Source organism: Musca autumnalis, unplaced genomic scaffold (assembly GCF_047663935.1).
Source record: "Musca autumnalis isolate F117 unplaced genomic scaffold, ASM4766393v1 scaffold_1, whole genome shotgun sequence".
NCBI classification, from domain to species: domain Eukaryota; kingdom Metazoa; phylum Arthropoda; class Insecta; order Diptera; family Muscidae; genus Musca; species Musca autumnalis.
Window position 1 is genome coordinate 22,936,788 of NW_027411644.1, and position 25,888 is coordinate 22,962,675.

The 25,888-nt window shown below is 36.1% G+C and overlaps 4 protein-coding genes across 6 annotated transcripts in view; 1 reads left to right on the forward strand and 3 right to left on the reverse strand.

The window, feature by feature from the left end:
* The window catches only part of LOC141394836 (uncharacterized), a 149,845-nt gene extending 138,570 nt beyond the window's left edge, over positions 1 to 11,275 (forward strand). Inside the window, exons 2-4 of one of the 2 annotated variants that reach the window (XM_073969813.1) lie at positions 8,946 to 9,191; positions 9,256 to 9,977; positions 10,042 to 11,275. In XM_073969813.1, coding sequence (XP_073825914.1) covers positions 9,055 to 9,191; positions 9,256 to 9,977; positions 10,042 to 11,171 — 1,989 coding nt within the window. In that variant the 5' untranslated portion in view covers positions 8,946 to 9,054 and the 3' untranslated portion in view covers positions 11,172 to 11,275. Of the gene's footprint in view, positions 1 to 8,776; positions 9,192 to 9,255; positions 9,978 to 10,041 lie in introns of those variants that run through there. The other variant, XM_073969802.1, reaches the window with a different exon arrangement.
* Positions 626 to 3,691, reverse strand: CCT3 (chaperonin containing TCP1 subunit 3). The gene is made up of 4 exons (XM_073969521.1): positions 3,482 to 3,691; positions 3,358 to 3,419; positions 2,726 to 3,225; positions 626 to 2,021 (listed from the first exon to the last, which is right to left on the reverse strand). Exons 1-4 carry the CDS (start codon positions 3,513 to 3,515, stop codon positions 983 to 985), a joined length of 1,635 nt encoding a protein of 544 aa, XP_073825622.1. The 5' UTR covers positions 3,516 to 3,691; the 3' UTR covers positions 626 to 982.
* Positions 11,276 to 11,765: 490 nt separating the features above from the next.
* LOC141394902 (ADP-ribosylation factor-like protein 6-interacting protein 1) lies at positions 11,766 to 17,990 on the reverse strand. 2 transcript variants are annotated; one of them, XM_073970058.1, is made up of 5 exons: positions 17,676 to 17,990; positions 17,312 to 17,605; positions 16,730 to 16,857; positions 16,219 to 16,659; positions 11,766 to 12,645 (listed from the first exon to the last, which is right to left on the reverse strand). In XM_073970058.1, the coding sequence occupies exons 3-5, from the start codon at positions 16,736 to 16,738 to the stop codon at positions 12,433 to 12,435; spliced, it is 663 nt and encodes a 220-aa protein (XP_073826159.1). In that variant the 5' UTR covers positions 16,739 to 16,857; positions 17,312 to 17,605; positions 17,676 to 17,990; the 3' UTR covers positions 11,766 to 12,432. The 2 variants fall into 2 exon arrangements, with proteins under 2 accessions (XP_073826159.1, XP_073826165.1); XM_073970064.1 differs by having other exon boundaries at positions 17,724 to 17,898.
* A 1,074-nt stretch (positions 17,991 to 19,064) lies between these two features.
* LOC141394911 (ADP-ribosylation factor-like protein 6-interacting protein 1) lies at positions 19,065 to 25,214 on the reverse strand. Its single transcript, XM_073970077.1, has 3 exons — positions 25,015 to 25,214; positions 24,538 to 24,909; positions 19,065 to 21,157 (listed from the first exon to the last, which is right to left on the reverse strand). The coding sequence occupies exons 1-3, from the start codon at positions 25,030 to 25,032 to the stop codon at positions 20,945 to 20,947; spliced, it is 603 nt and encodes a 200-aa protein (XP_073826178.1). The 5' UTR covers positions 25,033 to 25,214; the 3' UTR covers positions 19,065 to 20,944.
* Positions 25,215 to 25,888: the final 674 nt, after the last annotated feature.

The window sequence follows — 25,888 nt, forward strand, 5'->3', positions numbered from 1 at the left end:
CGCCCCATAGATCTGTGGTTAAAGCCAGTAGGCTAATTTCCTGCAGCTCCCAGCCTAATCCCGTCAGCACAATCCCAATCACATCCCAACTAACCCTCACAAACATCCACACACATAACAACCTAATCCATCCACACAAATCACCCTCCACACAGTACCGGCACACGTACAAACTTAATTCATACCACCATCTTATGAATCATTTCAGGGAAAACGAGACAGCCAAACTGTTACAACAACAACAATGGCATCCTTTCGTTGCAGTATTGCTTCTACGTATACAAGGATTCTCCAGAGGGTCTTCTTCTATAAACTATATCTACAGAAAATCATATGTATATCTCTCATCATAAGGACTTCGTTCTACATACAAGACTCTCTGTAGAAATTTTCTGTAGGTAAAATACCTTCTGGATGGGCATCCAGTAGCTAGACTTTCTGACGTCATCCTGTCCTCTATCTGCAGAGGGCGACCTCGTCAAGATGACTTTTTGTTGAAGACATCGCCAAAAGATCTATTGCACCAGGGTGACAACCTTTACACATTTCATTTAAAATGTTGCATTAGTTACAGAATTCCCTTATTCTACTTTATCTACAATTCTTCTATTTGACTAAATGAAACTTTCTTTATTTATTTTTTTTTCTTTTAATTTTTTTTATTATAAATGTTAATGAGAAGTTGTTTGGGTCTGCGTACCCGGAGAGGTGGAGGAGCAACAAAACATCGAAAATAATTGTGATTTTTTAAGCCTTAATAGATTCTATGATTATATATAGGCTGTTGTTTCATAAAGCAATTTGTTTTACATTCAAGTAAATGCAGGTGACTTTGTTCAATTAGATCTTCTTCATGAATGTGTGCAGTGTATGATTAATGTGAAATAATGTAAAAGTTACAGCAAAAACAAAGAAGTTTTGTATACGATAGTTAAATACGTTATTAAAATTAATGGATAAAGTGTGTGTTTTATGGAGATGTTTATTCCATACCAGCGGCGGCAGCTGCAGGCGCAGTGGGTTCATTGCCACCCTTCTTCTTGGAACCAGATACAATATCATCAATTCTCAGCAAAAGAATGGCAGTCTCAACAGCGGTTTTGTAAGTTTGCATTTTAACAGCCAATGGCTCCCAAATACCCTTGACATTCATATCAACAATTTCACCAGATTCACCATCAATACCCCAGGTGCAAACACCTTCACCCGAGTGGGAGGCATGCTTCGCTCTCAAGGCGGTAAGTGTACGAATGGTGTTGGCACCACAGTTTTGTGCCAAAGTACGGGGAATAATTTCCAAAGCCTCGGCAACAGCAGTGTAGGGACCCTTCAATTGCTTGCGAGTCAAAAGTTGTGACAAAGCCATTTCAATGGCACCACCTCCGGGCACCAAACGTGGTTCAATCACCAAGTTGCGTGCAACATGCAAAGCATCCTGCAAGTTACGTTCAGTTTCATTGAGAATATCCTTGGAGGCACCTCTCAACAGAATGGTACAAGCCTTGGGATCCTTGCACTGAGTAATGAAGGTGAAGTACTCATCACCAATTTTCTTAATTTCAAAGAGACCAGCTCCAGTACCGACATCCTTTTCAGTCAATTCTTCGGTACGATTGACAATTGTGGCACCACAGGCACGGGCAATACGCAAATTATCGGTCTTACGCAAACGTCTAACAGCAGTAATACCAGCCTTCAACAGGTAGTGTTGAGCCAAATCAGAAACACCCTTTTCGGTAAAGACAACATCAGGTTTCAGGGCAATAATATCGGCACAAATGCGTTGGACAAATTCTTCTTCAATCTGCAACATGCGGGTAAAATCTTGTTCGCCCACAATTTCAACATTTGTTTGACTTTCGCCCTTTTTGTATTCCAATGAGCAGTCCAACAAGACAATGCGAGGATTTTCAATATAACGACGCATTTTGGGGTGGGTAACATCCTTGTTGATCATGACTCCCTTCAAGACACATGACTCATCAATTGAACCACCGGGAATCTTTTCTACTTTGGCGTAACTAAAAATCAGAACATTGTTTTAAAATTGGGCATAAGTCGGGAATACGAGCGCACACCCACAGGTAGGTCTCGTCGTCCTGAACACAAAAATATATATACCATCTCTGGGAAGTCCATACTTCCCGAGATATAGGCCTTTAAAGTTCCAAAAATATGCGGCCGAAGGCCGGCTAATTAGAGAAAAATTAATAATATAAAATAAAGTTTTGTTTCCATTCCCTAGATTTGCACTTGTCCATAGGTGAAAGTCTTAAGTCACCGGCCGAAGGCCGGCTATTTAGAAAAAAATTAATTTAAAAGAAAATTTTGTGCCCGTTCCCTAGATTTGCACTTGTCCATAGGTGAAAGTCTTAAATCCCTGGCCGAAGGCCGGCTAATTAGGGAAAAATTTATAATTTAAAATAAATTTTTGTTCCCGTTCCCTAGATTTGCCCCTGTCCATAGGGGAAAGTCTTAAATCCCCGGCCGAAGGCCGACTATTGCAAAAGAAAATTATAATTTAAAAGAAAATTTGGAACTTTAGTGGCCTATATCTCGGGAAGTATGGACTTTTTGTGGCCTATATCTCGGGAAGTATGGACTTTTTGTGTTCAGGACGACGAAACCTACCGTGGTAAAAATTTCAAAAAAATCGGGTGTGCGCTCGTTTTCCCGTCTTGTTCCTAAAATTATTTAATTTTCCTTCCTTTCCGTTTTAACTTACCGCTTAATATCAACCTCCAAACGGCCATTTTCAGTCAATGTAACAGTCTTTACCGCATCCAAGGCAATATTAACAGCCAAATCAGACCACTTGCCAATGAATTTGGTTCCAACACAAGACTTCACTACCTCAGCCATTTGTTCCTTATTATTAACATCCAAAACGGTACTCAAATCTGTTTGCAAATGTTTAATAATATCTTCCAAGGCTTCACGGTAGGCCCGAATAATGACTGTGGGATGGATTTGTTGTTGCAAGAAAGGCTCGGCAGCAGCCAACATTTCACCAGCCAAAACAATGACAGATGTGGTGCCATCACCTACTTCCTCATCTTGGGTGCGGGCAATTTCAATCATGCTCTTGGCAGCGGGATGTTGTACAGTGATCTCACGCAAAATGGCATTACCATCATTGGTCATAACAATGCCACCCATAGGATCCATCAACATTTTCAACATGGCCTGTGGGCCCAAACAAGTGCGGATAACATCAGCAATGGCCTAAAATTAAAGAAATTATAATCAAATTAATAAAATCAAAGAACAGATGGTCATCATTCATATCGTTTAAATTCTTCACATGAGTCACTTGAGGCAAACCCACACACACATGCACACACACACTAAACTTACCTTTCCGGCATTTATGTTTTCCAGCTGCACTTTGCGGCCAGACTCTCTTTTTGTATTTTGGCCTAAAACATAAAATATTCATTAAAATTTGCCGAATATAAAAGAAAATTGCACAAAAACTTACTTAAAACCAATATGGGCTGTGATCCACCGAACATTTTTTATTGAAAATTATTTGACAAAATCCGTAAAACAATCAAAAACTCGTGCTTTGTGTGAGATCTGCTTCGCGGTGCCCCTCTATTGCAAAAATCACTTGAAAATGACGTGAGTGTTTTAGGTTATGTTTACATCGTAGCCGTACACTGAACAGTAATTTTGACATTTCGAGAATATTCAAATGTGAAGCACAATGGAAACATAAAACGTAAAGCTGAAAACACATACAACGTTTGAGTAAAGTTTTGTGTTGGGCGTTGAGAAAAAACAACAACAACAGGGGGACGCGGATACCAAAGTCCAGCGTTTATCTCTTTGTCGGCATATATTTCAAATGAATTTGATTTTTTCGGCATCATGCTCAACAGTGTAAAAACTCCCAAAACGACACAAAACTTTACCCAAACGTTGTATGTGTTTTCAGCTTACGTCACACAGGCAAGTTTTAGGATTTTGACAATCAATACAATAAGTCAACTATCCTGTCATTCGAAAACGCAGGGTTTACTTTTAAAAATGGTAACAGTGGCAGAAAATGGTAAAAGTGGTAAACTGCTATCATATAAATTGTATGCTATTAAAAGTAAGTCCCAATTTACATTAGGCGAGTTTACTTGCGGCAATTGTCAGTTTGATGGAGAGAGAGGTGAGGCATATGGTAACCCTTTGCCTCTCAGCCCCCTCTCTCACCTACAAACTGACAATTGCCGCAAGTAAACTCGCCTAATGTAAATTGGGACTTAGGGAACACTTTACAGGTTAATAATGGTAAGAAATGGTAACCCATGGTACAATAATTCATAGGTAGGCCAGGTATGAGAATCGCCAAAAAAATACAACCCTGTTGATATGGCGTAAAACGTCAAAATTGTTTTGATGAATGATAACGGATGAGTAAACAAAGAAGAAGAAGAACGAAATGTTGAAATGAAAACAAAACAGAGTTGAATTTTTTGATCAATAATAAATATCAACTCTGCATGTCAACACGGTTTTGACAGATTAAGCCATAACAAAAAAAAATTGTAATCAGCTGTTAGCTGTGGCCTACCTAAGAATTATTGTACCATGTGGTAACCTCAGGCACGTAAAGGAACAGACCAATGGATTCTAAAACGCCTGTAATGGGCCAAATACATACGGTCCATTGTGCGACGCGTTGCGCGTTGAAAACAACAACCACATGAAAAATGTGTAAGTGTTTTTGAAGTTTTCATGTGGTTGTAACGCAACGTTCAACGCGCCCTATTTGCAGCGGCATTTAGACTATACACACATATATTGTATGAAAATGACAACTTCAATCGACTGGATTTGCTAAATCCACTATAGTCTAAACGTACTATAGTTCTATGAAAATATGAAATGAAACATATTTTCTTTACAATATTTTTCATTTGATATTTATTTACTTTATAATCCCCAGCTGTTCGAATATGAAAAGTCAAATCCCTTTATAAAAAAATTTTGCTGTAATTTCCCCAACAACATAAAAAAAATTTTTGACATAACATATTCAAAATTTTACGATACCACTACCTTGGTAATTGTGCCATGGTTTGAATATAACCGGATTTAAAAGTACATTTAGTCCCGGTCCACACTAGAGTGATTTCATTGAAAAAATTGCATGAAATTATGCGTCTCTAGATCGACCTCCATGGTAGAGTAAAATCATAAAATTGCTGTAGTGAGGAAATCGATTTAAGAACACCTAATTTCATGAAATTTTTTAATGAAATTCACGCTAGTGTGGACCGGGTCTTACATATAATATATAATAAATCCATTGTCAATCCTACGTCGAATATATAAAGGCCAGAACAGAATCAATCGTCGCTTGCTTTGCTTGCTTCCACAAATGTAAAATTATAAAGGAATCATGGTATAAGTAAAGAGGTAGGTTTAAATGAAAAAAATCTATAAAACCCTTGTTTTTCCTGAATTCCTAAAACATCAAAATTGGTAAACACAAAAGCAACAAGTGGGTTTGTTTACAATACCATTATTGAGCATTTTATAAAAAAACACGAAAAATGAATGAAGGGCCAAGGTTTCTCCACATAATCGAGTTTCGGATATGATAATATGTTTGTTTCAATGATAAGCTGACAAATTTCTTCCATACTAATATTCTAAACACGAATTTAAAAACCATTGAATTTGATTGTTTTTAAAATTGTTTGGCATATTATTCAAACAGCACACACACATACAAAGATTGTGTATATTGTTTTGACGTTTTAGGAATAGTCGAATGAAAAAATTTAAATTGTGAGGGAGCTTTGGCTAACCTTTCTTATTAAACCATGAAAGGAATGCCAGAGCCTCTTTGCAAATCCGCCTGCGTTCCCCTTTAGGAGGCTTTGGCATTCCTTTGTAATGGGGTTTCTACACGGTATGTTTTTTACATATTCATGCATAGCATCTGTCATTTTTTTTTTCGACCATATGTAATTCCTTCTGCACGGCAAACTTTTATTTTTCATTCGTTTTCTGTTGTTTTCTTTATTTATATCGCGTACAAACAAAACAGCTGTTTACCATTGGTTGTACAGACGAGAATAGAGCGCGTTCTATTCGAAAAATATACATATGTATGCACATAACACTTTCATACGTTGAAATTTCTGTATGGTTCACACCACGTGTACAAAATTCAGATTTGTAAAAAGTGACAGTCGTTATGTATAAAACATACCGTGTAGAAACCCCATAATTTGGCATTTGGAAAGCCAACAAAGCAAGTGACGACTGATTCTGTTTTGGCCTTTACAGTTGAAATCGAGTGGATTTCGTGAATGTAAACTTAGCATAACATTGGTTTACATACATACCCAGCAAAAAATTTTGGAAGTTGTGCAATTGGAGTTATGATTTCACAACTTCTTTCGATGTAGTCCAACAGAGTTATGAAAAATGCACTCCGTTAGATACATTTTATAAGCAGTTGCTGTAGAGATCCCTACAGAAAAAAACAGTTGGTTGATCCCTACACATTTCTTCAAAAGATAAACAAGAGTTCTGTTCCAGAACTAAAAAGTTTTTACAATTTTTACCACTTTTACACATTTTGCGTTCCCGTACACAAAATTTATATGAAAATCGTTTACGACTTTTACAACTTTAACCACTTTATAAACTACGGGAACAGGCCAAAGAGTGTATACATTTCGAAGAATTTATTATAAAATAAAGAAATAACAACTTAAGTTGCGAACATTTTTGCTGTAATTCCGAGACGGAAATTTTTAATGGAGTTGGAATCCATGTCGAAAGCTGAACTAGTGATGGGAAGGCAACATAAAAAAACCTTTAGGATGATGAAGCAAAATCAGTTGCGCTTGGATTAATTGGAGAACGGAGAAAATAAACTCAAATGTGATTGAATTTATTGGAAACTTTTTTATTTGTGTTTATATAATAAAGTTCTTTGTGTTCTTGTTTTACACAAATATTAAATGCATTTTATTTATTTTGGGATATTTCGCAATCGCTTGCATTTTAATTGCATCTTTGGACTGATTAAAAATGCAATCCGAAGAGTGCCTTTAAATTCAATCCAAAACACTACATCAAAGGCTATGATTTGGATCGAAAATGGAGTTCATCCTAGATGTGTGCCGTGGAAGCAAAATGGAGTGCATCCTAGCTGCGCGCTCTCTTGTAAAATTCATAGGAAAAGATGTACTCCAGCGGCAATTGTTCTAGTGATTTAACTGCATCCACGGATGCAAACTTTTTGCTGGGTAATAGTAATGTTAGTACTTGGTTTACATTTACAAAATCCACTCGATTTCAACTGTCAGTTCCTTTGTATAAACGTCAAATGAAATCCAATAGATTTCAGATGAGATTTCATTACACTGAACCGGATTAACCCAGTGAGTTTGGATTTTAAATGTCAATTCCATAGCGCAAACGTCAAATAAATCCCCTCGAAGTGGGTTAAAACGGCAAAAAACTCTAGTGTAACCGTACACACAGTTGAAATAGAGTGGATTTCGTAAATGTAAACCATGCATTACTATTAGTTTACATTTATGAATTCCATTCGTTTTCAACTGTAAATTTCATTGCTTAAACGTCAAATTAAATACAGATGAGTTTTCATTTGACATATACGCAAAGGAATTGACAGCTGAAATCGAGTGGATTTCGTAAATGTAAACCAAGCATAAGTCAGCACATTCGTTAACTCAACCGAATATTTTTGTTAACAAAGACAAATTGTCTGGTGTAAATGCCTAGACGTTTGTAAAAATGTGTGAGATAATAATTGTAATGTGTTGAAAACAAAAGAACCTGAACAAAAGCAAAATAAGTGAAGGGAAGACAAAAAGAAATCGATGATTTTCATTCATAATTTTACAACTGTTTTTGTAGTTGTAGGGACGCCTAATGGGTACCATGGTACAATAATTTGGAAGGTAGGTCAGGTTCGAAAAAATTGTGAAAAACAAGGCCTGGGTGTATTTGCTTATTCTGTCAGAATTAATATAACTGAATATGCAACAGGTTGTACTGTTTATTTGATATTTTTTATCATTAACTAAAGACGCGAAAAATGAATGGGAGGCTAAATTTTCTTTACAGAGTCATCTGTATATGTTCAAAAGTTTGTTTCATCACAATGTTGTAATAAATATAAATAATAAATGTTGTAATATCAATTTTCATTTCGACTGAATTTTATTATGTATAAAATATTTTGTCATATTTTTCAAAACCATACACATACATACACAATTTTTGTATATTGATTTGACAGAATAAGCAAACCAATAGAAAAAATTGTAATCAGCTGTTTGCTATGCCCTACCTTGTAATGATTCTACCATGATGGGTACTTTACACGATATGTTTTTTACATATGAGTTGTCACTTTGCATATACATTTTGTATGGGAGAAGTGACAACTCATATGTAAAAAACATATCGTGTAAAGTACCCATAAGTATCACAGGTAAGTTTTGGGATTTTGACAATCAATACATGAAGTCAACTGTCCTTTCATGTGTGAACGCAGGGCATGGCACAATTACCCAGGTAGTGGCATCGTAAAATTTTGAATATGTTATGTCAAAACTTTCTTAATGTTGTTGGGGAAATTACAACAAAAATAATTTTTTTATAAACGGATTTGACTTTTCATATTCGATCAGCTGGTGTGATACCACTACCTGGTAGTTCTGCCATGACGCAGGGCTAATTTGGAGCGAACACAAAAAGTCGGCTTATGTATCCCTAGCAATCAGTTAATCATCGATCTATGTATTCCTATCCTAAACGTTTTCATTGACATTTATCATATGCATACGAAACAGAAACAACAAAAACGTTGTTGTTGTACACTTTAAATGTCAACATTTGTTTTGTTTTTGTATGAGAATTTGAAGAATTTGATTTATAACATCTTATTTTGACAGTTAAAGTTCGATCACCTGGGCTGATGTATGTACCTGGCTATTTGTGCCATGACATTTATTAAATATAATAAAATAAAAACAGTGGAGCTTAATAAACTTAATAAACACAATGGAGCCAACAAAGAAGATATCCTTCGGCTTCAGTAAAATAAATAAAAAGGTGAACTTGAATGTAAACAAACCCGCCCCGAAGCCAGAAGTGGAGTTAATAAAATGTTTGGAAGGTCAGGAAATCAAGCTTGTGGAGTAAGTAAAGACAAAGTTTTTACAAAAGATTTACAAATTAAATAGTCTTTTAACATATTTCTAGGGAGAAGCAGGAAGAGGCACCCCTTATTATTCCCCTAAAGGGGCCACATAAAACCTCATCTGCATTGGCCAGTTTAATGAAACGACGAGCAGTTCTATTTGGAGAAGATGAGCCGGAAGAAGTTGCGCAAACTGAAAATAAACAACCCTCTACTGAGGAAGACAATAAAGGAAATGAACCAGAAGATTTAGAAAAAAGAGCCGCCAAGGAACTGTTGGCCGAGCTCTATGCAAATGGCACCTTAAATTCTGATACCAATCTTACATTACCTGTTGTACATCCCAATGATTTGCCATTGGAGGGTGCTAAAGAATCATCTCTGGATGATTATGAAAATATACCCATAGAGGATTTTGGTAAAGCCTTATTGAGAGGGATGGGTTGGACAGAACCTCCAAAACCCACTAAAGGAGGACCGCCTGTTGATGATATGCCTATGGTAAGACCCAAAGGTATGGGTTTGGGGGCTGATAAGGCACTGAAGGCTAAACCGCTTCTAGTTGCACCTGAGTCAAATGAAGTTTTGGAAATAAAACGAAATGCTTATGTTAGGATTTTGGGAGGTAAGCACAAAGATCTTTATGGTCAAATTGAGGGGTTTGATGATCATGCTGGTAGGGTTATTGTTAAAATGGCTATTGGAGGCGCCAAGGAGGCATTCAATGAGTTTTTGTGTCAACCAGTGTCACGCAAGGAATATGCGCAATATGGCAAATGTATAAGTAAGTTAAGATGAGCTATCTATCTAAGCTTTATACGATATTTAATAAACTTCTTTCTTTGCAGATTCTAGTAAATATGAAGAGTACAAAAGAAAGGAAAATGAATTTGGGCAAATTATTATCAAGGAGGAGAAAACTGAAGACAAGAAAAGTATTCAGAACGGCAAAGACGTCCAAGAAATTTCATCGGATGAAGATGAACGAAAGAGTTCAAGGAAAATAAAAGAAGAACGGGATTACGATAACAGAAAAGATAGGAAGAGCCCAAAATATGAAAAAGAAAAACACATGGAAAGAGATTACGATGACAGAAAACACCAAAGGAGCTCGAGATATGAAAAAGAAGGACGATTGGAAAGAGATTATGATGACAGAAAACAACAAAAGAGCTCGAGATATGAAAAAGAAGGACGATTGGAAAGAGGTTATGATAGAAAGGATCGTGGAAGTCCTAGGGATATGAAAGAAGAAATCCTGGAGAGAGATCACAGGATAAATCGAAGAGATGACAATACCAGATCACATGAATCTTCTCGGAATAATGATAAATATAAAGAAGGAGGCAATAAGGACTATAAACCAGATTCAAGAGATAAAGAAAGAAGTAACCGGAAAGAAAAGTATCAAGAACAGGATGAGGACAGGAATCACAGAAGAGACAATTACGGAAATGGCAAAGAAAGAAGCAGTAAAAATGATGAATACAGAGATGATGATAGAAAAACTACTAATCGTAGTGAAGATGATAAAAGAAACAATCGTCGAGATGAACGAGAACGTGATTATAGAAGGGAGAGAGAAGATGACCGTTACAACACTGAACGTTATGATAACGACAGAGATCGTCGCAAAGATAGAGATGATAAAAATGATGAGGACTCAACCAGACAAAAGCGTAGAGATTATGAAGAAAAAACCCATAGAAAGAAAACAAAAGCATCAGAGGATTCAGACTCCGATGATAGTGAAAACTATTCAAAGCATAAAAAGTCGAGCAAAAAGAAGAAAAAATCTGAAAAGAAATCCAAAAAGTCAAAGAAAAGTAAATCAAAACATAAAGAATCTAGTGATTCTGAGGATACTTCAACATCTGATTCTTCAAGTGATTCCGAAGAAGAAAAATATAATAAAAAACACAAAAGCAAGAAAAGTAAAAAACAACGTGATCGTTCACGTTCAAGAGGAAGAAGATGATAGTGCATCATTTTCATCTAAGAGGGCATGTAAATTGTATTAGAAAAAACATTATTGAAAATAATAAAAATAGTTTGAAGGACCTATAGGAAACCCCAATAAAATATACTCGTGTTTTGTTTTATTTAATAAATTTTATTTTTATTAAATTATTTTAAATATTTTATGTGTTTTTAAAGAGTTTATAGGCATGCTTATAACCATGTTTGGGTTTTGGGAGGAAAATAATTTAATGGCTTTGGTGATAATTAAAAAAAACGGTCATACCAAATGTTTTATACAATTTTTTCGTACGGATGTTGGCGAAAAAAATATCTTCAAGGGAAGATTTTGAACAAGAACATATTTATTAAAAGTTTTTCCATGGATGTTCTTATGTATCTAAATAATAATTCCTTATTCTGAATAAAATCCTATTGAGTTTTGTCTCTCTCCCGTTTCAACTTAATGGAAAGAGTGGGGAAACTTACGGATATATTTCGATAGTTCAATCACTCCCTTTTGAAGAATACACAAAGCGTATTACTTTGTTCATTTCCCTTTTTTACTTGTTTGTATGCACTTTACCAATTTTACTACAATATTTTAAAATTATTTTTTAAATAATTTGTGTTGTTTTTTATTTCAAAATTCTTATTCTTCAATGAATAAATTCTGAGATTCGTTTTTGTTATAATAAATTAATAAAATTGGGTGATGTAATTAAAACGAAAATAAAACTTAAATACTACAAAACATGTTTTAAATCACTACGGAGACTACAAAGAAAAATGATGTGATATTTCATCAGTATTAATGTTTTTTTTAGAAAGCAAATACAATTTAATGAAGGATGAAAAGCCAAGAAGACAAAGAGGTAGGTGGTGACTTAGAAATGCAATACGTTTTTGTTGTGTTGTGCTTTAGTTGGTTGTTTGTTGTTGTTTTTTGTGGTTTACTTCTATGACAATGATGAGATTAAATTTAATATTATAATTATAGTATAGTAATAGCATATTTGGTTTTTTGTTTGTTTTTGTTTTGAAATACTTATTTAATGCTTTGGTCGACCATTTTTATTCTCACACGAGATATTCATACTTTTGTATTTCATATCCATCAGTTTACAATTTTTTTTGTCATGAAATGCTTTTACAAATAAAAAGGAATAATTTCTAATTATCCTAAAGAAATATCAAAGAATAAATTACATATTTGTGTATGTTTATATTTAAATACTTTGTTTTGTAAATTATTTTTCGTTTTTCATTGGAATTTTTGCTTAGTCTTGCTTCTTGGTTACCTCTCGTATCTTTTCCATATTAGAGCTGACAAGACAACCAAATCTCTCCTTGAATTTATTCAAGACTCCTTTTTCTTGGATACCAGGATACATGGCCAATCCCAAGATGACGAAATACATGAGAAGTAGGTTGTTAAAGATGGCGCCAATCCAGGCAAGTGTGAGCAGAACAACGCTCATTACGATGACAAACTGAAACAAATTAAAGGGAAATAGTTGTATTATTATTTTAAAGCAGCCGTTAGGAATGGATCAATGTGGGATGTTAGCGAATACCCAAAATTCTTCGAATCAAGGGGCCATTTACTCTATATTAGACGACCCAAAGGGCCATCTACTCTATAGTAGACGACCCAAAGGGCCATCTACTCTATAGTAGACGACCCAAAGGGCCATCTACTCTATAGTAGACGACCCAAAGGGCCATCTACTCTATAGTAGACGACCCAAAGGGCCATCTACTCTATAGTAGACGACCCAAAGGGCCATCTACTCTATAGTAGACGACCCAAAGGGCCATCTACTCTATAGTAGACGACCCAAAGGGCCATCTACTCTATAGTAGACGACCCAAAGGGCCATCTACTCTATAGTAGACGACCCAAAGGGCCATCTACTCTATAGTAGACGACCCAAAGGGCCATCTACTCTATAGTAGACGACCCAAAGGGCCATCTACTCTATAGTAGACGACCCAAAGGGCCATCTACTCTATAGTAGACGACCCAAAGGGCCATCTACTCTATAGTAGACGACCCAAAGGGCCATCTACTCTATAGTAGACGACCCAAAGGGCCATCTACTCTATAGTAGACGACCCAAAGGGCCATCTACTCTATAGTAGACGACCCAAAGGGCCATCTACTCTATAGTAGACGACCCAAAGGGCCATCTACTCTATAGTAGACGACCCAAAGGGCCATCTACTCTATAGTAGACGACCCAAAGGGCCATCTACTCTATAGTAGACGACCCAAAGGGCCATCTACTCTATAGTATACGACCCAAAGGGCCATCTACTCTATAGTATACGACCCAAAGGGCCATATACTCTATAGTAGACGACCCATAGGGCCATCTACTCTATAGTAGACGACCCAAAGGGCCATCTACTCTATAGTAGACGAGCCTAAGGGCCATCTACCTATAGTAGACGACCCATGGGACCATCTACTCCATAGTAGACAACTCAAGAGGCCATCTGCTACGTAGTAGACGACCCAAAGAGCCATCTACTCTTTATTAAACGACCCAAAGTGCTATCTACCCTATAGTAGACGACCCAAAGGGCAATCTACTCCATAGTAGACGACATAAGGGGTCATATGGTAATATTCAAAAATGTTTTACAATCGTTGAAGTTGAGGTTCACCATTTAATATGTTGCGAACTGTCAATATATTTTACACAATATGAATATATTTATATTAATTGAAGTGTTTTAGCCACGATCTCATAATATGGACCTTAACAAATAATTTTCGTGGAAGCTGCGTTGGTGGTAATATTAAAAAATGGGTAAAAATGTGTTGAAGTTTACAAGTTTTTTTGTGTTCTTTCTTGATTTCTGGTCAAACCACGGAAAATTCAGACCTGAGTTTAAAGAAAGAATTGAAGAATGCTCCTTGGGCAACATGGTTCTAATGTATGACTTTTCGATATATACACTGCATCCCCCTAAAGTCGATGCTGACATTTTGAAGTTTTGAAATCTGGGTTTTTTGAATTTTTCTTATAATTAGATGGTGCAACTGGATAATATTTTCAAACTAGTTACAGGATTGTAGAACTCGCAATTCTACGTCGTTCGATGTATATCTCATGAGTGTGCTCCGTACAGCTTCCTAGTAATAGGAGTCCAAAGGCCAAAATTTGGTGCGTAAATTTTCTGAAAAAACCTATTTTTTGGCTTTAAAATTCACAACTGTCGTACAGGTACCCCTGAACCCCGCGTGATTTTAGTTTTTTTACGTGCCGGATCTAATAAGACCTTTCGCGTTCGAATCCATCCACTAAAACGCCAGATATAGATACCTTGAAAGTAGTAAATTCTGCAAAAATATATTTTGAAAATACCGCGAATTGAACCGCGATTTTCTTTGATTATTTTTACATAAATGTAATCCTTTATACGCGATTATAATATTTGCCAAAAAGGTGTGTCACAAATTACAAAGATTCGGGAGTAATATCCCTATTTATCCCAAAATAGGATGTGGTGGCACATCCGCAGTTCTTGACGAGTCTGTCTAAAATCATTTATATTGACGTATTTTTAATAGGCGGACATTGAAATCGGATGCACCTTATAATCATATGCTCATCGCGTAATTTTTGCCCACTTGAAGGTTTTTTGAATAGTAAGATGCAACTGATGGCACACTTTGGCTGCTGGATGAAACATGAGAAAATCCATGCATATTGGTAGACATGGACTCCCTGTATCCGAAAAGCACATGCACCTCAACCGATTTAAACCAATTCGCGAATTATACGGTTTTTAACTTCTATGTTTTTTCTTTGATTGTAATTTCAATATTACTCTCTACTTCTTATTTCTATTGCTTATCACAGAAAGCAATTATACTTTCACGATGACTAATTACTTTTCTCGTAGAAGTTTAAGCAAAATACTTCAGGATTTGGATCGAAATTTAGCGAACTAATAGAATAACTCCCAACATTTATTTTTCAAATTTTTTGTATTTAACCAAAAATATATTTTTCAATATATTTTCCAACAATACGTTTCCGTTCTTTGTTGGTGCTGTAATATGCAAGTTATAAACGGGATCTTTATAATTTTGGTCTCACATTTTTTTACGCGTTGTCTAGATTCTGTACGTATTTTTAAATTATTTTTTAGAGATTTTTTTGGACTCTGATTTAGAATAAATAAAATTTATTCCAAGATTTCTTCAATATTTCTTGATTTTCCGCGAAAATAAAAATAATTTTAGCAACTATTTTAGCATCTACGGAAAGATATCAAATGCTGCTAACGATTCATATATACATGTTCTTATTACAACACAATAGGAATTTTTAAATATTTTTTCTTTAAAAGAGAGTAAAACCGCATATAACTTTTAAGTGCAGCATCCAATGAACGCGAACAGATTTGAAACCACGATTTTTTTCGTAACACATGTACCAAAAATGGCGGATGTGCTCGCCAAAAAAGTTTTTAATTTTTTTTCTATGTAATTGTAAAGGAAATTTGGATTTTACCATATACTTTATAGTATACGACTTTAAGGGCGATCTGCTCTATAGTAGAATATCCTAGGGGACATCTGTTCTATAGTAGAATATCCTAGGAGCCATATATTAGATGACCGTAGTGGCCATTTGCCCATTGCAGCAGAACATAGGGGCCATATAGCCTACATCAGAAGAGCCTAGACTCTACGAGCTGTCCACAGAGTGGTAGCCTAGTACTTTACGAAAAATAGATATCTTAAAAAGCAACAAAATATGCAAATGCAAAGCAATCACATCTCTTAAGTAGAAGACAACGCCTACACTAACCGCAAGAGGTGAAGAGATTCTAGCGTCAGACTGTCTATAAAAGGTTTCGCATCAAATAAGTCATCACAATACAATAATCACGTTTTGGGACATAACAAAAATTCCTTACAATTTTCGTGACGAAATTAGTCATTCAGTTTTTAAGCTGTACCCCATAATATTGTGTCCTATATTAAATACATAACTTTGATAACTAAATGAACTCATTTTTTTCGTTTTTTGTTATCCACTTACCACTGTCGATTTCTTTTCCTTGTTGGCAAACAAATATTCATACCATCCGAGAAGTAAAAACTTCATATCACACAACTGGGTTACAACATTTTCAAATTGCGCCTCCTGTTTGCCACTCCATTGATCGGCGTTGAAGAGCAACATTGATATCGTTGGATATATGAAATCAAAGAGCACACCCAAAAGGCCGGCTAGCGCAGCAAGAGTGATTATCGATAAATCCATGGCCCACAAAGCTAAAAAGAAAATGCTAATCGCAGCAAAAATAATTGCCGGATAGAAATTTTTCTCCCACACCAACAATGAATCGATGTGTACGATAACATTTCTCCAAGGTTCGCCGCCATTATGGCCACTTCCAGGAGACGGAATTTGAACATCCCATATTTTCGCTTGCAATGTCTCCCGTAATGCATTTGCGAATTCTTGCAGTATTCCATGCTTTCCAGAAAGTTCAATAAAAGAGTTGTTGCTATTGTCCAATTTTTTATTAAGTTATAACATTACATACCTTAAACATAGTCCCGTCTCCACCAACTGTCGCGCGATATCAGTCCAAACAGACAAGTCTAGCCTTCTAACGAAATCATACGCGTAATTGGAATGTTTAGTTACATATAGATCATACGGAATTTCTGCCTGAAAGAGGGAGCAACTAGAAATAAGTCTCTTTTGTTGACTTACTTGACCAATGCCAGAACCAAATAAAATAGCCAAATTATCTTCGTTGCCATGCAACTCAATATAAATATGTGCTTCTTTTGATTAATGTGATTAAATGAAATTTATTAATTATTTACAAAAACATAAAAATAATGAAAAACAAATGCAAATAATAATATAATGTGAAAAAAAAAAAATAAAAACAAAAAGCAAAAAGCTTTTGAGAAAATAATTCATATTGTGCGACTAGAATTTTTTTGACCAGAATTAAATAATACAATTAAAAACTACAAATTGTCAAGCCCGTTGTTTGCAACAAATGAGTCATAACTTATTGTTTGTTTTTTTTTTTAATGCAAAAACTTTTTCTTATTTTTTTTTCCTTATTTCTTTAACTCGATTTTTATTTTCATTATAATTAAATTTATACCTTTCTAAACATTTTTTTGGTCTGGGCTTCTTAAGATTTTTTATCATTTCGGTGTTTGCATAGGGTCCATTTTCATCCAGATAAAGATTGTGCATTAACGTTCGGTATGGTATGTTTAATGTGTATGCTACTTCTGTAGGGGCTTCCAGGTCTTCGTTGCATAAAAATATGGCAAGTTTAAAATCCTCCTCCGTGTACGGTTTTTTTGATTATGATGAGATTGATGGCATATTTTGCATATTAAAACCAGCGGAAGAGGACGAACCCTCATCATCTTCATAATTAATTGCTGAACTAAAAACGAAAAAAAAAATATATATATATATATTTGGTGTGAACTGTGTTTGAAATACGTGCAAAATACCGGCTGAAACAACATGAAGTAAGCATTTTGGATAAGTTGGTTCATTACATTTTAGTTTGTGTGAACTAAATTTTCCTTTCCTGCTACAAAAATGTCTTTGTCATGCTAGATAACTTTTTGGTTTTGGTCATAATTATTATACATTACTGGGCCGATTCCGTACAGCGAGGCGAGTCATGTCGCGTCGTCTATCGTCTCTGTGACAAAATTTAAAAAATGCACTACGTACAGCGATAGAAAATAATCGTCGATAACAAGTTATTTTTATTTTTTTTATTATTTTATTTTTATTCGTTAGTAAAAATGAACGGCGACAGCTAATTTGTTGTCGCCGGAAAATGAACATTACGGCGACAAAATTTGACGTCGTCGTGCGACTTTTGCCATACGTAATGGAAAAATTGCAACTGGCAACGCGACACGACTCGCCTCGCTGTACGGAATCGGCCCATACATCTCTGATATTTGATAATTAAATTTTCACAATCATTGAAAAGAAGTACCATGGAGAGCGATTGTCCAGGGATAGTGATAGGGTATCCCATGGTCGGCTCCGTCCGACTATAGACTTTTCTTACTTGTTATACCCTCAGCCTTTAGGCTAAGGAGGGTATATACACTTTGATACGACTAAGTCGTAATGGCAGGAGGTTTGCTCGTCTCCCAGCCTATTGTGGAAAGAAAAAACGATGAGGAGGAGGAGGACGAGCAGTATCTCAAGATTTGTGTTCACAAAAATTACAATGAGTTGCTCGGGGATTCAAAGAGTAATATTTTGGTAATTATCGAATTGCAAGATTTCCAAGTACCTTATAATGGACGAAGTTATAATTATGAAAAAATCGCCCAGTGGTGTGCCATAGATTATCAAGTTGAAACCTACTACATAAATGGCCATAAGAATTACATACCCTATGAGTTTAGCAAACATCGTTATCCCCAATTGATTTACATTCCCTCCCATGAAAAGCAGAATTTTCTACATTACCCGGGGCGAAGCAGTAAAACAGAAAATGTTCTCAATTTTGTAAGGGATAATGTTGGAGAAAAGGGTAATATTCAAAGGAAAATGGCTTTAGCAAAAGTAAGGCACAACAACCTGACTTTGCCATCCGATATCCACATTAACCCAGACAATGTGCACCAATATTTTGCAAATAATTATGGTGGATCATTTACATTTTTAGAACGCCAAAAAAAAAATATAATAAAAAACACAAAAGCAAGAAAAGTAAAAAACAACGTGATCGTTCACGTTCAAGAGGAAGAACATGATAGTGCATCATTTTCATCTAAGAGGGCATGTAAATTGTATAAGAAAAAACATTATTGAAAATAATAAAAATAGTTTGAAGGACCTATAGGAAACCCCAATAAAATATACTTGTGTTTTGTTTTATTTAATAAATTTTATTTTTATTAAATTATTTTAAATATTTTATGTGTTTTTTAAAGAGTTTATAGGCATGCTTATAACCATGTTTGGGTTTTGGGAGGAAAATAATTTAATGGCTTTGGTGATAATTAAAAAAACGATCATACCAAATGTTTTATAAAAATTTTTCGTACGGATGTTGGCGAAAAAAATATCTTCAAGGGAAGATTTTGAACAAGAACATATTTATTAAAAGTTTTTCCATGGCTGTTCTTATGTATCTAAATAATAATTTCTTATTCTGAATAAAATCCTAGTGAGTTTTGTCTCTCTCCCGTTTCAACTTAATGGAAAGAGTGGGGAAACTCACGGATATACATAGTTTAAAAATGCAAAAATTGTATAATGATAATTTCGATAGTTCAATCACTCCCTTTTGAAGAATACACAAAGCGTTTTACTTTGTTCATTGTTTGTATGCACAATACAATACAAATTTTACTACAATATTTTAAAATTATTTTTTAAATAATTTGTGTTGTTTTTTATTTCAAAATTCTTATTCTTCAATGAATAAATTCTGAGATTCGTTTTTGTTATAATAAATTAATAAAATCGGGTGATGCATGGTTTAATAAGAAAGGTTAGCCAAAGCTTTATGTCAATTTAAATTTTTTCATTCGAGTATGCCTAAAACTTCAAAACAATATAAACAGAATGTGTATGTGTGTGTGGTGTTTGAATAATATGCCAAATAATTTTAAAAACAATCGAATTCAATGATTGTTAAAATTGTTTTTAGACCATTTGTATGGAAGAGATTGGTGAGATTTGCATTGAAACAATCAGTTGATCTATTCACAATTCGATTATGTGGAGAAAACATAACTCTTCATTCATTTTTCTCGTTTTTTATAAAATGCTCAAAAAATGCATTGTAAACAAACTCACTTGTTGCTTTTATTTTGAAGTTTTAGGAATTCAAGAAAAACAAGGGTTCTATAGATTTTTTTCATTTAAATCTACCTCTTTACTTATACCATGAATCGAATTCAATGATTTTTAAAATTGTTTTTAGACCATTTGTGTGGAAGAAATTGGTGAGATTTGCATTGAAACAATCAGTTTATCATATTCACAACTCGATTATGTTTAGAAAACTTAACTCTTCATTCATTTTTCACGTTTTTTATAAAATGCTCAAAAAATGCATTGTAAACAAACACACATGTTGCTTTTATTTTGAAGTTTTAGGAATTCAAGAAAAACAAGGGTTCTATAGATTTTCTTCATTTAAATCTACCTCTTTACTTATACCATGGGGTGATGTAATTAAATCGAAAATAAAACTTAAATACTACAAAACGTGTTTTAAAACACTACGGAGACTACAAAGAGAAATGATGTGATATTTCAACAGTATTAATGTTTTTTTTTTAGAAAGCAAATACAATTTAATGAAGGATGAAAAGCCAAGAAGACAAAGAGGTAGGTGGTGACTTAGAAATGCAATACGTTTTTGTTGTGTTGTGCTTTAGTTGGTTGTTTGTTGTTGTTTTTTTGTGGTTTACTTCTATGACAATGATGAGATTAAATTTAATATTATAATTATAGTATAGTAATAGCATATTTGGTTTTTTGTTTGTTTTTGTTTTGAAATACTTATTTAATGCTTTGGTCGACCATTTTTATTCTCACACGAGATATTCATACTTTTGTATTTCATATCCATCAGTTTACAATTTTTTTTGTCATGAAATGCTTTTACAAATAAAAAGGAATAATTTCTAATTATCCTAAAGAAATATCAAAGAATAAATTACATATTTGTGTATGTTTATATTTAAATACTTTGTTTTGTAAATTATTTTTCGTTTTTCATTGGAATTTTTGCTTAGTCTTGCTTCTTGGTTACCTCTCGTATCTTTTCCATATTAGAGCTGACAAGACAACCAAATCTCTCCTTGAATTTATTCAAGACTCCTTTTTCTTGGATACCAGGATACATGGCCAATCCCAAGATGACGAAATACATGAGAAGTAGGTTGTTAAAGATGGCGCCAATCCAGGCAAGTGTGAGCAGAACAACGCTCATTACGATGACAAACTGAAACAAATTAAAGGGCAAAAGTTGTATTATTATTTTAAAGCAGCCGTTAGGAATGGATCAATGTGGGATGTTAGCGACTACCCAAAATTCTTCGAATCAAGGGACCATTCACTCTATATTAGACGACCCAACGGGTTATCTACTCTATAGTAGACGACCCAAAGGGCCATCTACTCTATAGTAGACGACCCAAAGGGCCATCTACTCTATAGTAGACGACCCAAAGGGCCATCTACTCTATAGTAGACGACCCAAAGCGCCATCTACTCTATAGTAGACGACCCAAAGGGCCATCTACTCTATAGTAGACGAACCAAAGGGCCATCTACTCTATAGTAGACGACCCAAAGGGCCATCTACTCTATAGTAGACGACCCAAAGGGCCATCTACTCTATAGTAGACGACCCAAAGGGCCATCTACTCTATAGTAGACAACCCAAAGGGCCATCTACTCTATAGTAGACGACCCAAAGGGCCATCTACTCTATAGTAGACGACCCAAAGGGCCATCTACTCTATAGTAGACGACCCAAAGGGCCATCTACTCTATAGTAGACGACCCAAAGGGCCATCTACTCTATAGTAGACGACCCAAAGGGCCATCTACTCTATAGTAGACGACCCAAAGGGCCATCTACTCTATATTAGACGAACCAAAGGGCCATCTACTCTATAGTAGACGACCCAAAGGGCCATCTACTCTATAGTAGACGACCCAAAGGGCCATCTACTCTATAGTAGACGACCCAAAGGGCCATCTACTCTATAGTAGACGACCCAAAGAGCCATCTACTCTATAGTAGACGACCCAAAGGGTCATCTACTCTATAGTAGACGACCCGAAGGGCCATCTACTCTATAGTAGACGACCCGAAGGGCCATCTACTCTATAGTAGACGACCCGAAGGGCCATCTACTCTATAGTAGACGACCCGAAGGGCCATCTACTCTATAGTAGACGACCCGAAGGGCCATCTACTCTATAGTAGACGACCCGAAGGGCCATCTACTCTATAGTAGACGACCCGAAGGGCCATCTACTCTATAGTAGACGACCCGAAGGGCCATCTACTCTATAGTAGACGACCCGAAGGGCCATCTACTCTATAGTAGACGACCCGAAGGGCCATCTACTCTATAGTAGACGACCCAAAGGACCATCTACTCTATAGTAGACGACCCAAAGGACCATCTACTCTATAGTAGACGAACCAAGGGGCCATCTACTCTATAGTAGACGACCCAAAGGGCCATCTACTCTATAGTAGACCACCCAGAGGGCCATCTACTCTATAGTAGACGACCCAGAGGGCCATCTACTCTATAGTAGACGACCCAGAGGGCCATCTACTCTATAGTAGACGACCCGAAGGGCCATCTACTCTATAGTAGACGACCCGAAGGGCCATCTACTCTATAGTAGACGACCCGAAGGGCCATCTACTCTATAGTAGACGACCCGAAGGGCCATCTACTCTATAGTAGACGACCCAAAGGGCCATCTACTCTATAGTAGACGACCCAAAGGGCCATCTACTCTATAGTAGACGACCCAAAGGGCCATCTACTCTATAGTAGACGACCCAAAGGGCCATCTACTCTATAGTAGACGACCCAAAGGGCCATCTACTCTATAGTAGACGACCCAAAGGGCCATCTACTCTATAGTAGACGACCCAAAGGGCCATGTACTCTATAGTAGACGACCCGAAGGGCCATCTACTCTATAGTAGACGACCCGAAGGGCCATCTACTCTATAGTAGACGAACCAAAGGGCCATCTACTCTATAGTAGACGACCCAAAGGGCCATCTACTCTATAGTAGACGACCCAAAGGGCCATCTACTCTATAGAAGACGACCCAAAGGGCCATCTACTCTATAGTAGACGACCCAAAGGGCCATCTACTCTATAGTAGACGACCCAAAGGGCCATCTACTCTATAGTAGACGACCCAAAGGGCCATCTACTCTATAGTAGACGACCCAAAGGGCCATCTACTCTATAGTAGACGACCCAAAGGGCCATCTACTCTATAGTAGACGACCCAAAGGGCCATCTACTCTATAGTAGACGACCCAAAGGGCCATCTACTCTATAGTAGACGACCCAAAGGGCCATCTACTCTATAGTAGACGACCCAAAGGGCCATCTACTCTATAGTAGACGACCCAAAGGGCCATCTACTCTATAGTAGACGACCCAAAGGGCCATCTACTCTATAGTAGACGACCCAAAGGGCCATCTACTCTATAGTAGACGACCCAAAGGGCCATCTACTCTATAGTAGACGACCCAAAGGGCCATCTACTCTATAGTAGACGACCCAAAGGGCCATCTACTCTATAGTAGACGACCCAAAGGGCCATCTACTCTATAGTAGACGACCCAAACGGCCATCTACTCTATAGTAGACGACCCAAAGGGCCATCTACTCTATAGTAGACGACCCAAAGGGTCATCTACTCTATAGTAGACGACCCAAAGGGTCATCTACTCTATAGTAGACGACCCAAAGGGTCATCTACTCTATAGTAGACGACCCAAAGGGCCATCTACTCTATAGTAGACGACCAAAAGGGCCATCTACTCTATAGTAGACGACCCAAAGGGCCATCTACTCTATAGTAGACGAGCCAAAGGGCCATCTACTCTATAGTAGACGAGCCAAAGGGCCATCTACTCTATAGTAGACGACCCAAAGGGCCATCTACTCTATAGTAGACGACCCAAAGGGCCATCTACTCTATAGTAGACGACCCAAAGGGCCATCTACTCTATAGTAGACGACCCAAAGGGCTATCTACTCTATAGTAGACGACCCAAAGGGCCATCTACTCTATAGTAGACGACCCAAAGGGCCATCTACTCTATAGTAGACGACCCAAAGGGCCATCTACTCTATAGTAGACGACCCAAAGGGCCATCTACTCTATAGTAGACGACCCAAAGGGCCATCTACTCCATAGTATACGACGCAAAGGGGGCCATATAGTCTATATTAGAAGAGCCTAGACTCTACGAGCTGTCCACAGAGTGGTAGCCTAGTACTTTATGAAAAATAGATATCTTAAAAAGCAACAAAATATGCGAATGCAAAGCAATCACATCTCTTAAGTGGAAGACAACGCCTACACTAACCGCAAGAGGGGAAGAGATTCTGGCGTCAGACTGTCTATAAAAGGTTTCGCATCAAATAAGCCATCACAATACCAATAATCACGTTTTGGGACATAACAAAAATTCCTTACAATTTTCGTGACGAAATTAGTCATTCAGTTTTTAAACTGTACCCCATAATATAGTGTCCTATATTAAATACATAACTTTGATAACTAAATGAACTCATTTTTTCGTTTTTTGTTATCCACTTACCACTGTCGATTTCTTTTCCTTGTTGGCAAACAAATATTCATACCATCCGAGAAGTAAAAACTTCATATCACACAACTGGGTTACAACATTTTCAAATTGAGCCTCCTGTTTGCCACTCCATTGATCGGCGTTGAAGAGCAACTTTGATATCGTTGGATATATGAAATCAAAGAGCACACCCAAAAGGCCGGCTAGCGCAGCAAGAGTGATTATCGACAAATCCATGGCCCACAAAGCTACGAAGAAAATGCTAATCGCAGCAAAAATAATTGCCGGATAGAAATTTTTCTCCCACACCAACAATGAATCGATGTGTACGATAACATTTCTCCAGGGTTCCAAGTCGTGTTTTAATTTATTGAATGCTCGTTTCTGTGTCAGGATAACATGAAAAGGGGGGAAAATAGATATTGCAAAAAATTAAATGGGGTTAGTTTGTCTCTGTTTAAGAGGATATTCGCATATTTTCCAACTTACTTGATCAACCTGAGACATTTTTCTGAATTTCTTTAAATATTTCCTTTCAATAAAATAATTCCGTATATAGTTTTTCCAAGCTTACAGGCAATGCACAAGCCACAATAAAATAATGATGCACAATTAAATTTTCTTGCAAATAAATGATGCGCTCCTTCTTCTCTTCTGTGTTCTCTCAGAATTGTAAAATTGCTGTGGTTGTTGTTTTGTTATTTTTGAAAGCTTTTGTGTCCGCTGGTGGTAATATACTAAGAAGGTCCGTGCTATGAAAACCTTTTTCACAATAGCTTTGTTCCTTTACTTTTAAAAATGGTAACAGTGGCAAGAAATGGTAAAAGTGGTAAACTGCTATCATATAAATTGTATGCTTTTGAAAGTAAGCGGTTTAGAAGTGGTAAAAACTGGTAACCTCAGTCACGTAAAGGAACACGACTAATAGTAACTGGATACTTATTTATCCATGTAAATTTTTCAAAATATTATTGTAGGAAATCAAAATATTATTGATTAGGAAAGGATAAAGACAAATGTTGTTTTATGTGGAGTAATTTGGCCTGTTCCCGTACTTTATAAAGTGGTAAAAGTCGTAAAAGTTGTAAAAGTCGTAAACGATTTTAATATAAATTTTGTGTACGGGAACGCAAAATGTGCAAAAGTGGTAAAAATTCTAAAAACTTTTTAGTTCTGGAACAGAGCTATTGTATAATGCTTATATATGGTATTAGTAATCTTTTAAATAAACTAGATTGTATTAAAAAAAGACTTGAAAAAAATAATACTAGCTTCGTTCCCGTACTTTTTAATAGTAAAACTCGTAAAAGAGAGAACTGCAAAAAATTTTTCTCACATAAAGTTTTTTGAAATAGTTCGGGAA

Bases quoted from the DNA above. Each gene is read 5' to 3' on its own strand.
- LOC141394911 (XM_073970077.1), bottom strand. The intron at 21,158-24,537 runs GTAAGTGGATAA...AATTTGTTTCAG, and splicing joins AGGAAAAGAAATCGACAGTG to TTTGTCATCGTAATGAGCGT.
- CCT3 (XM_073969521.1), bottom strand. From the start codon at position 3,515: ATGTTCGGTGGATCACAGCCCATATTGGTTTTAA. The intron at 3,226-3,357 runs GTAAGTTTAGTG...CTTTAATTTTAG, and splicing joins AAAACATAAATGCCGGAAAG to GCCATTGCTGATGTTATCCG. The intron at 2,022-2,725 runs GTAAGTTAAAAC...TCTGATTTTTAG, and splicing joins TTGGAGGTTGATATTAAGCG to TTACGCCAAAGTAGAAAAGA.
- LOC141394902 (XM_073970058.1), bottom strand. The intron at 12,646-16,218 runs GTAAGTGGATAA...AATTTGTTTCAG, and splicing joins AGGAAAAGAAATCGACAGTG to TTTGTCATCGTAATGAGCGT.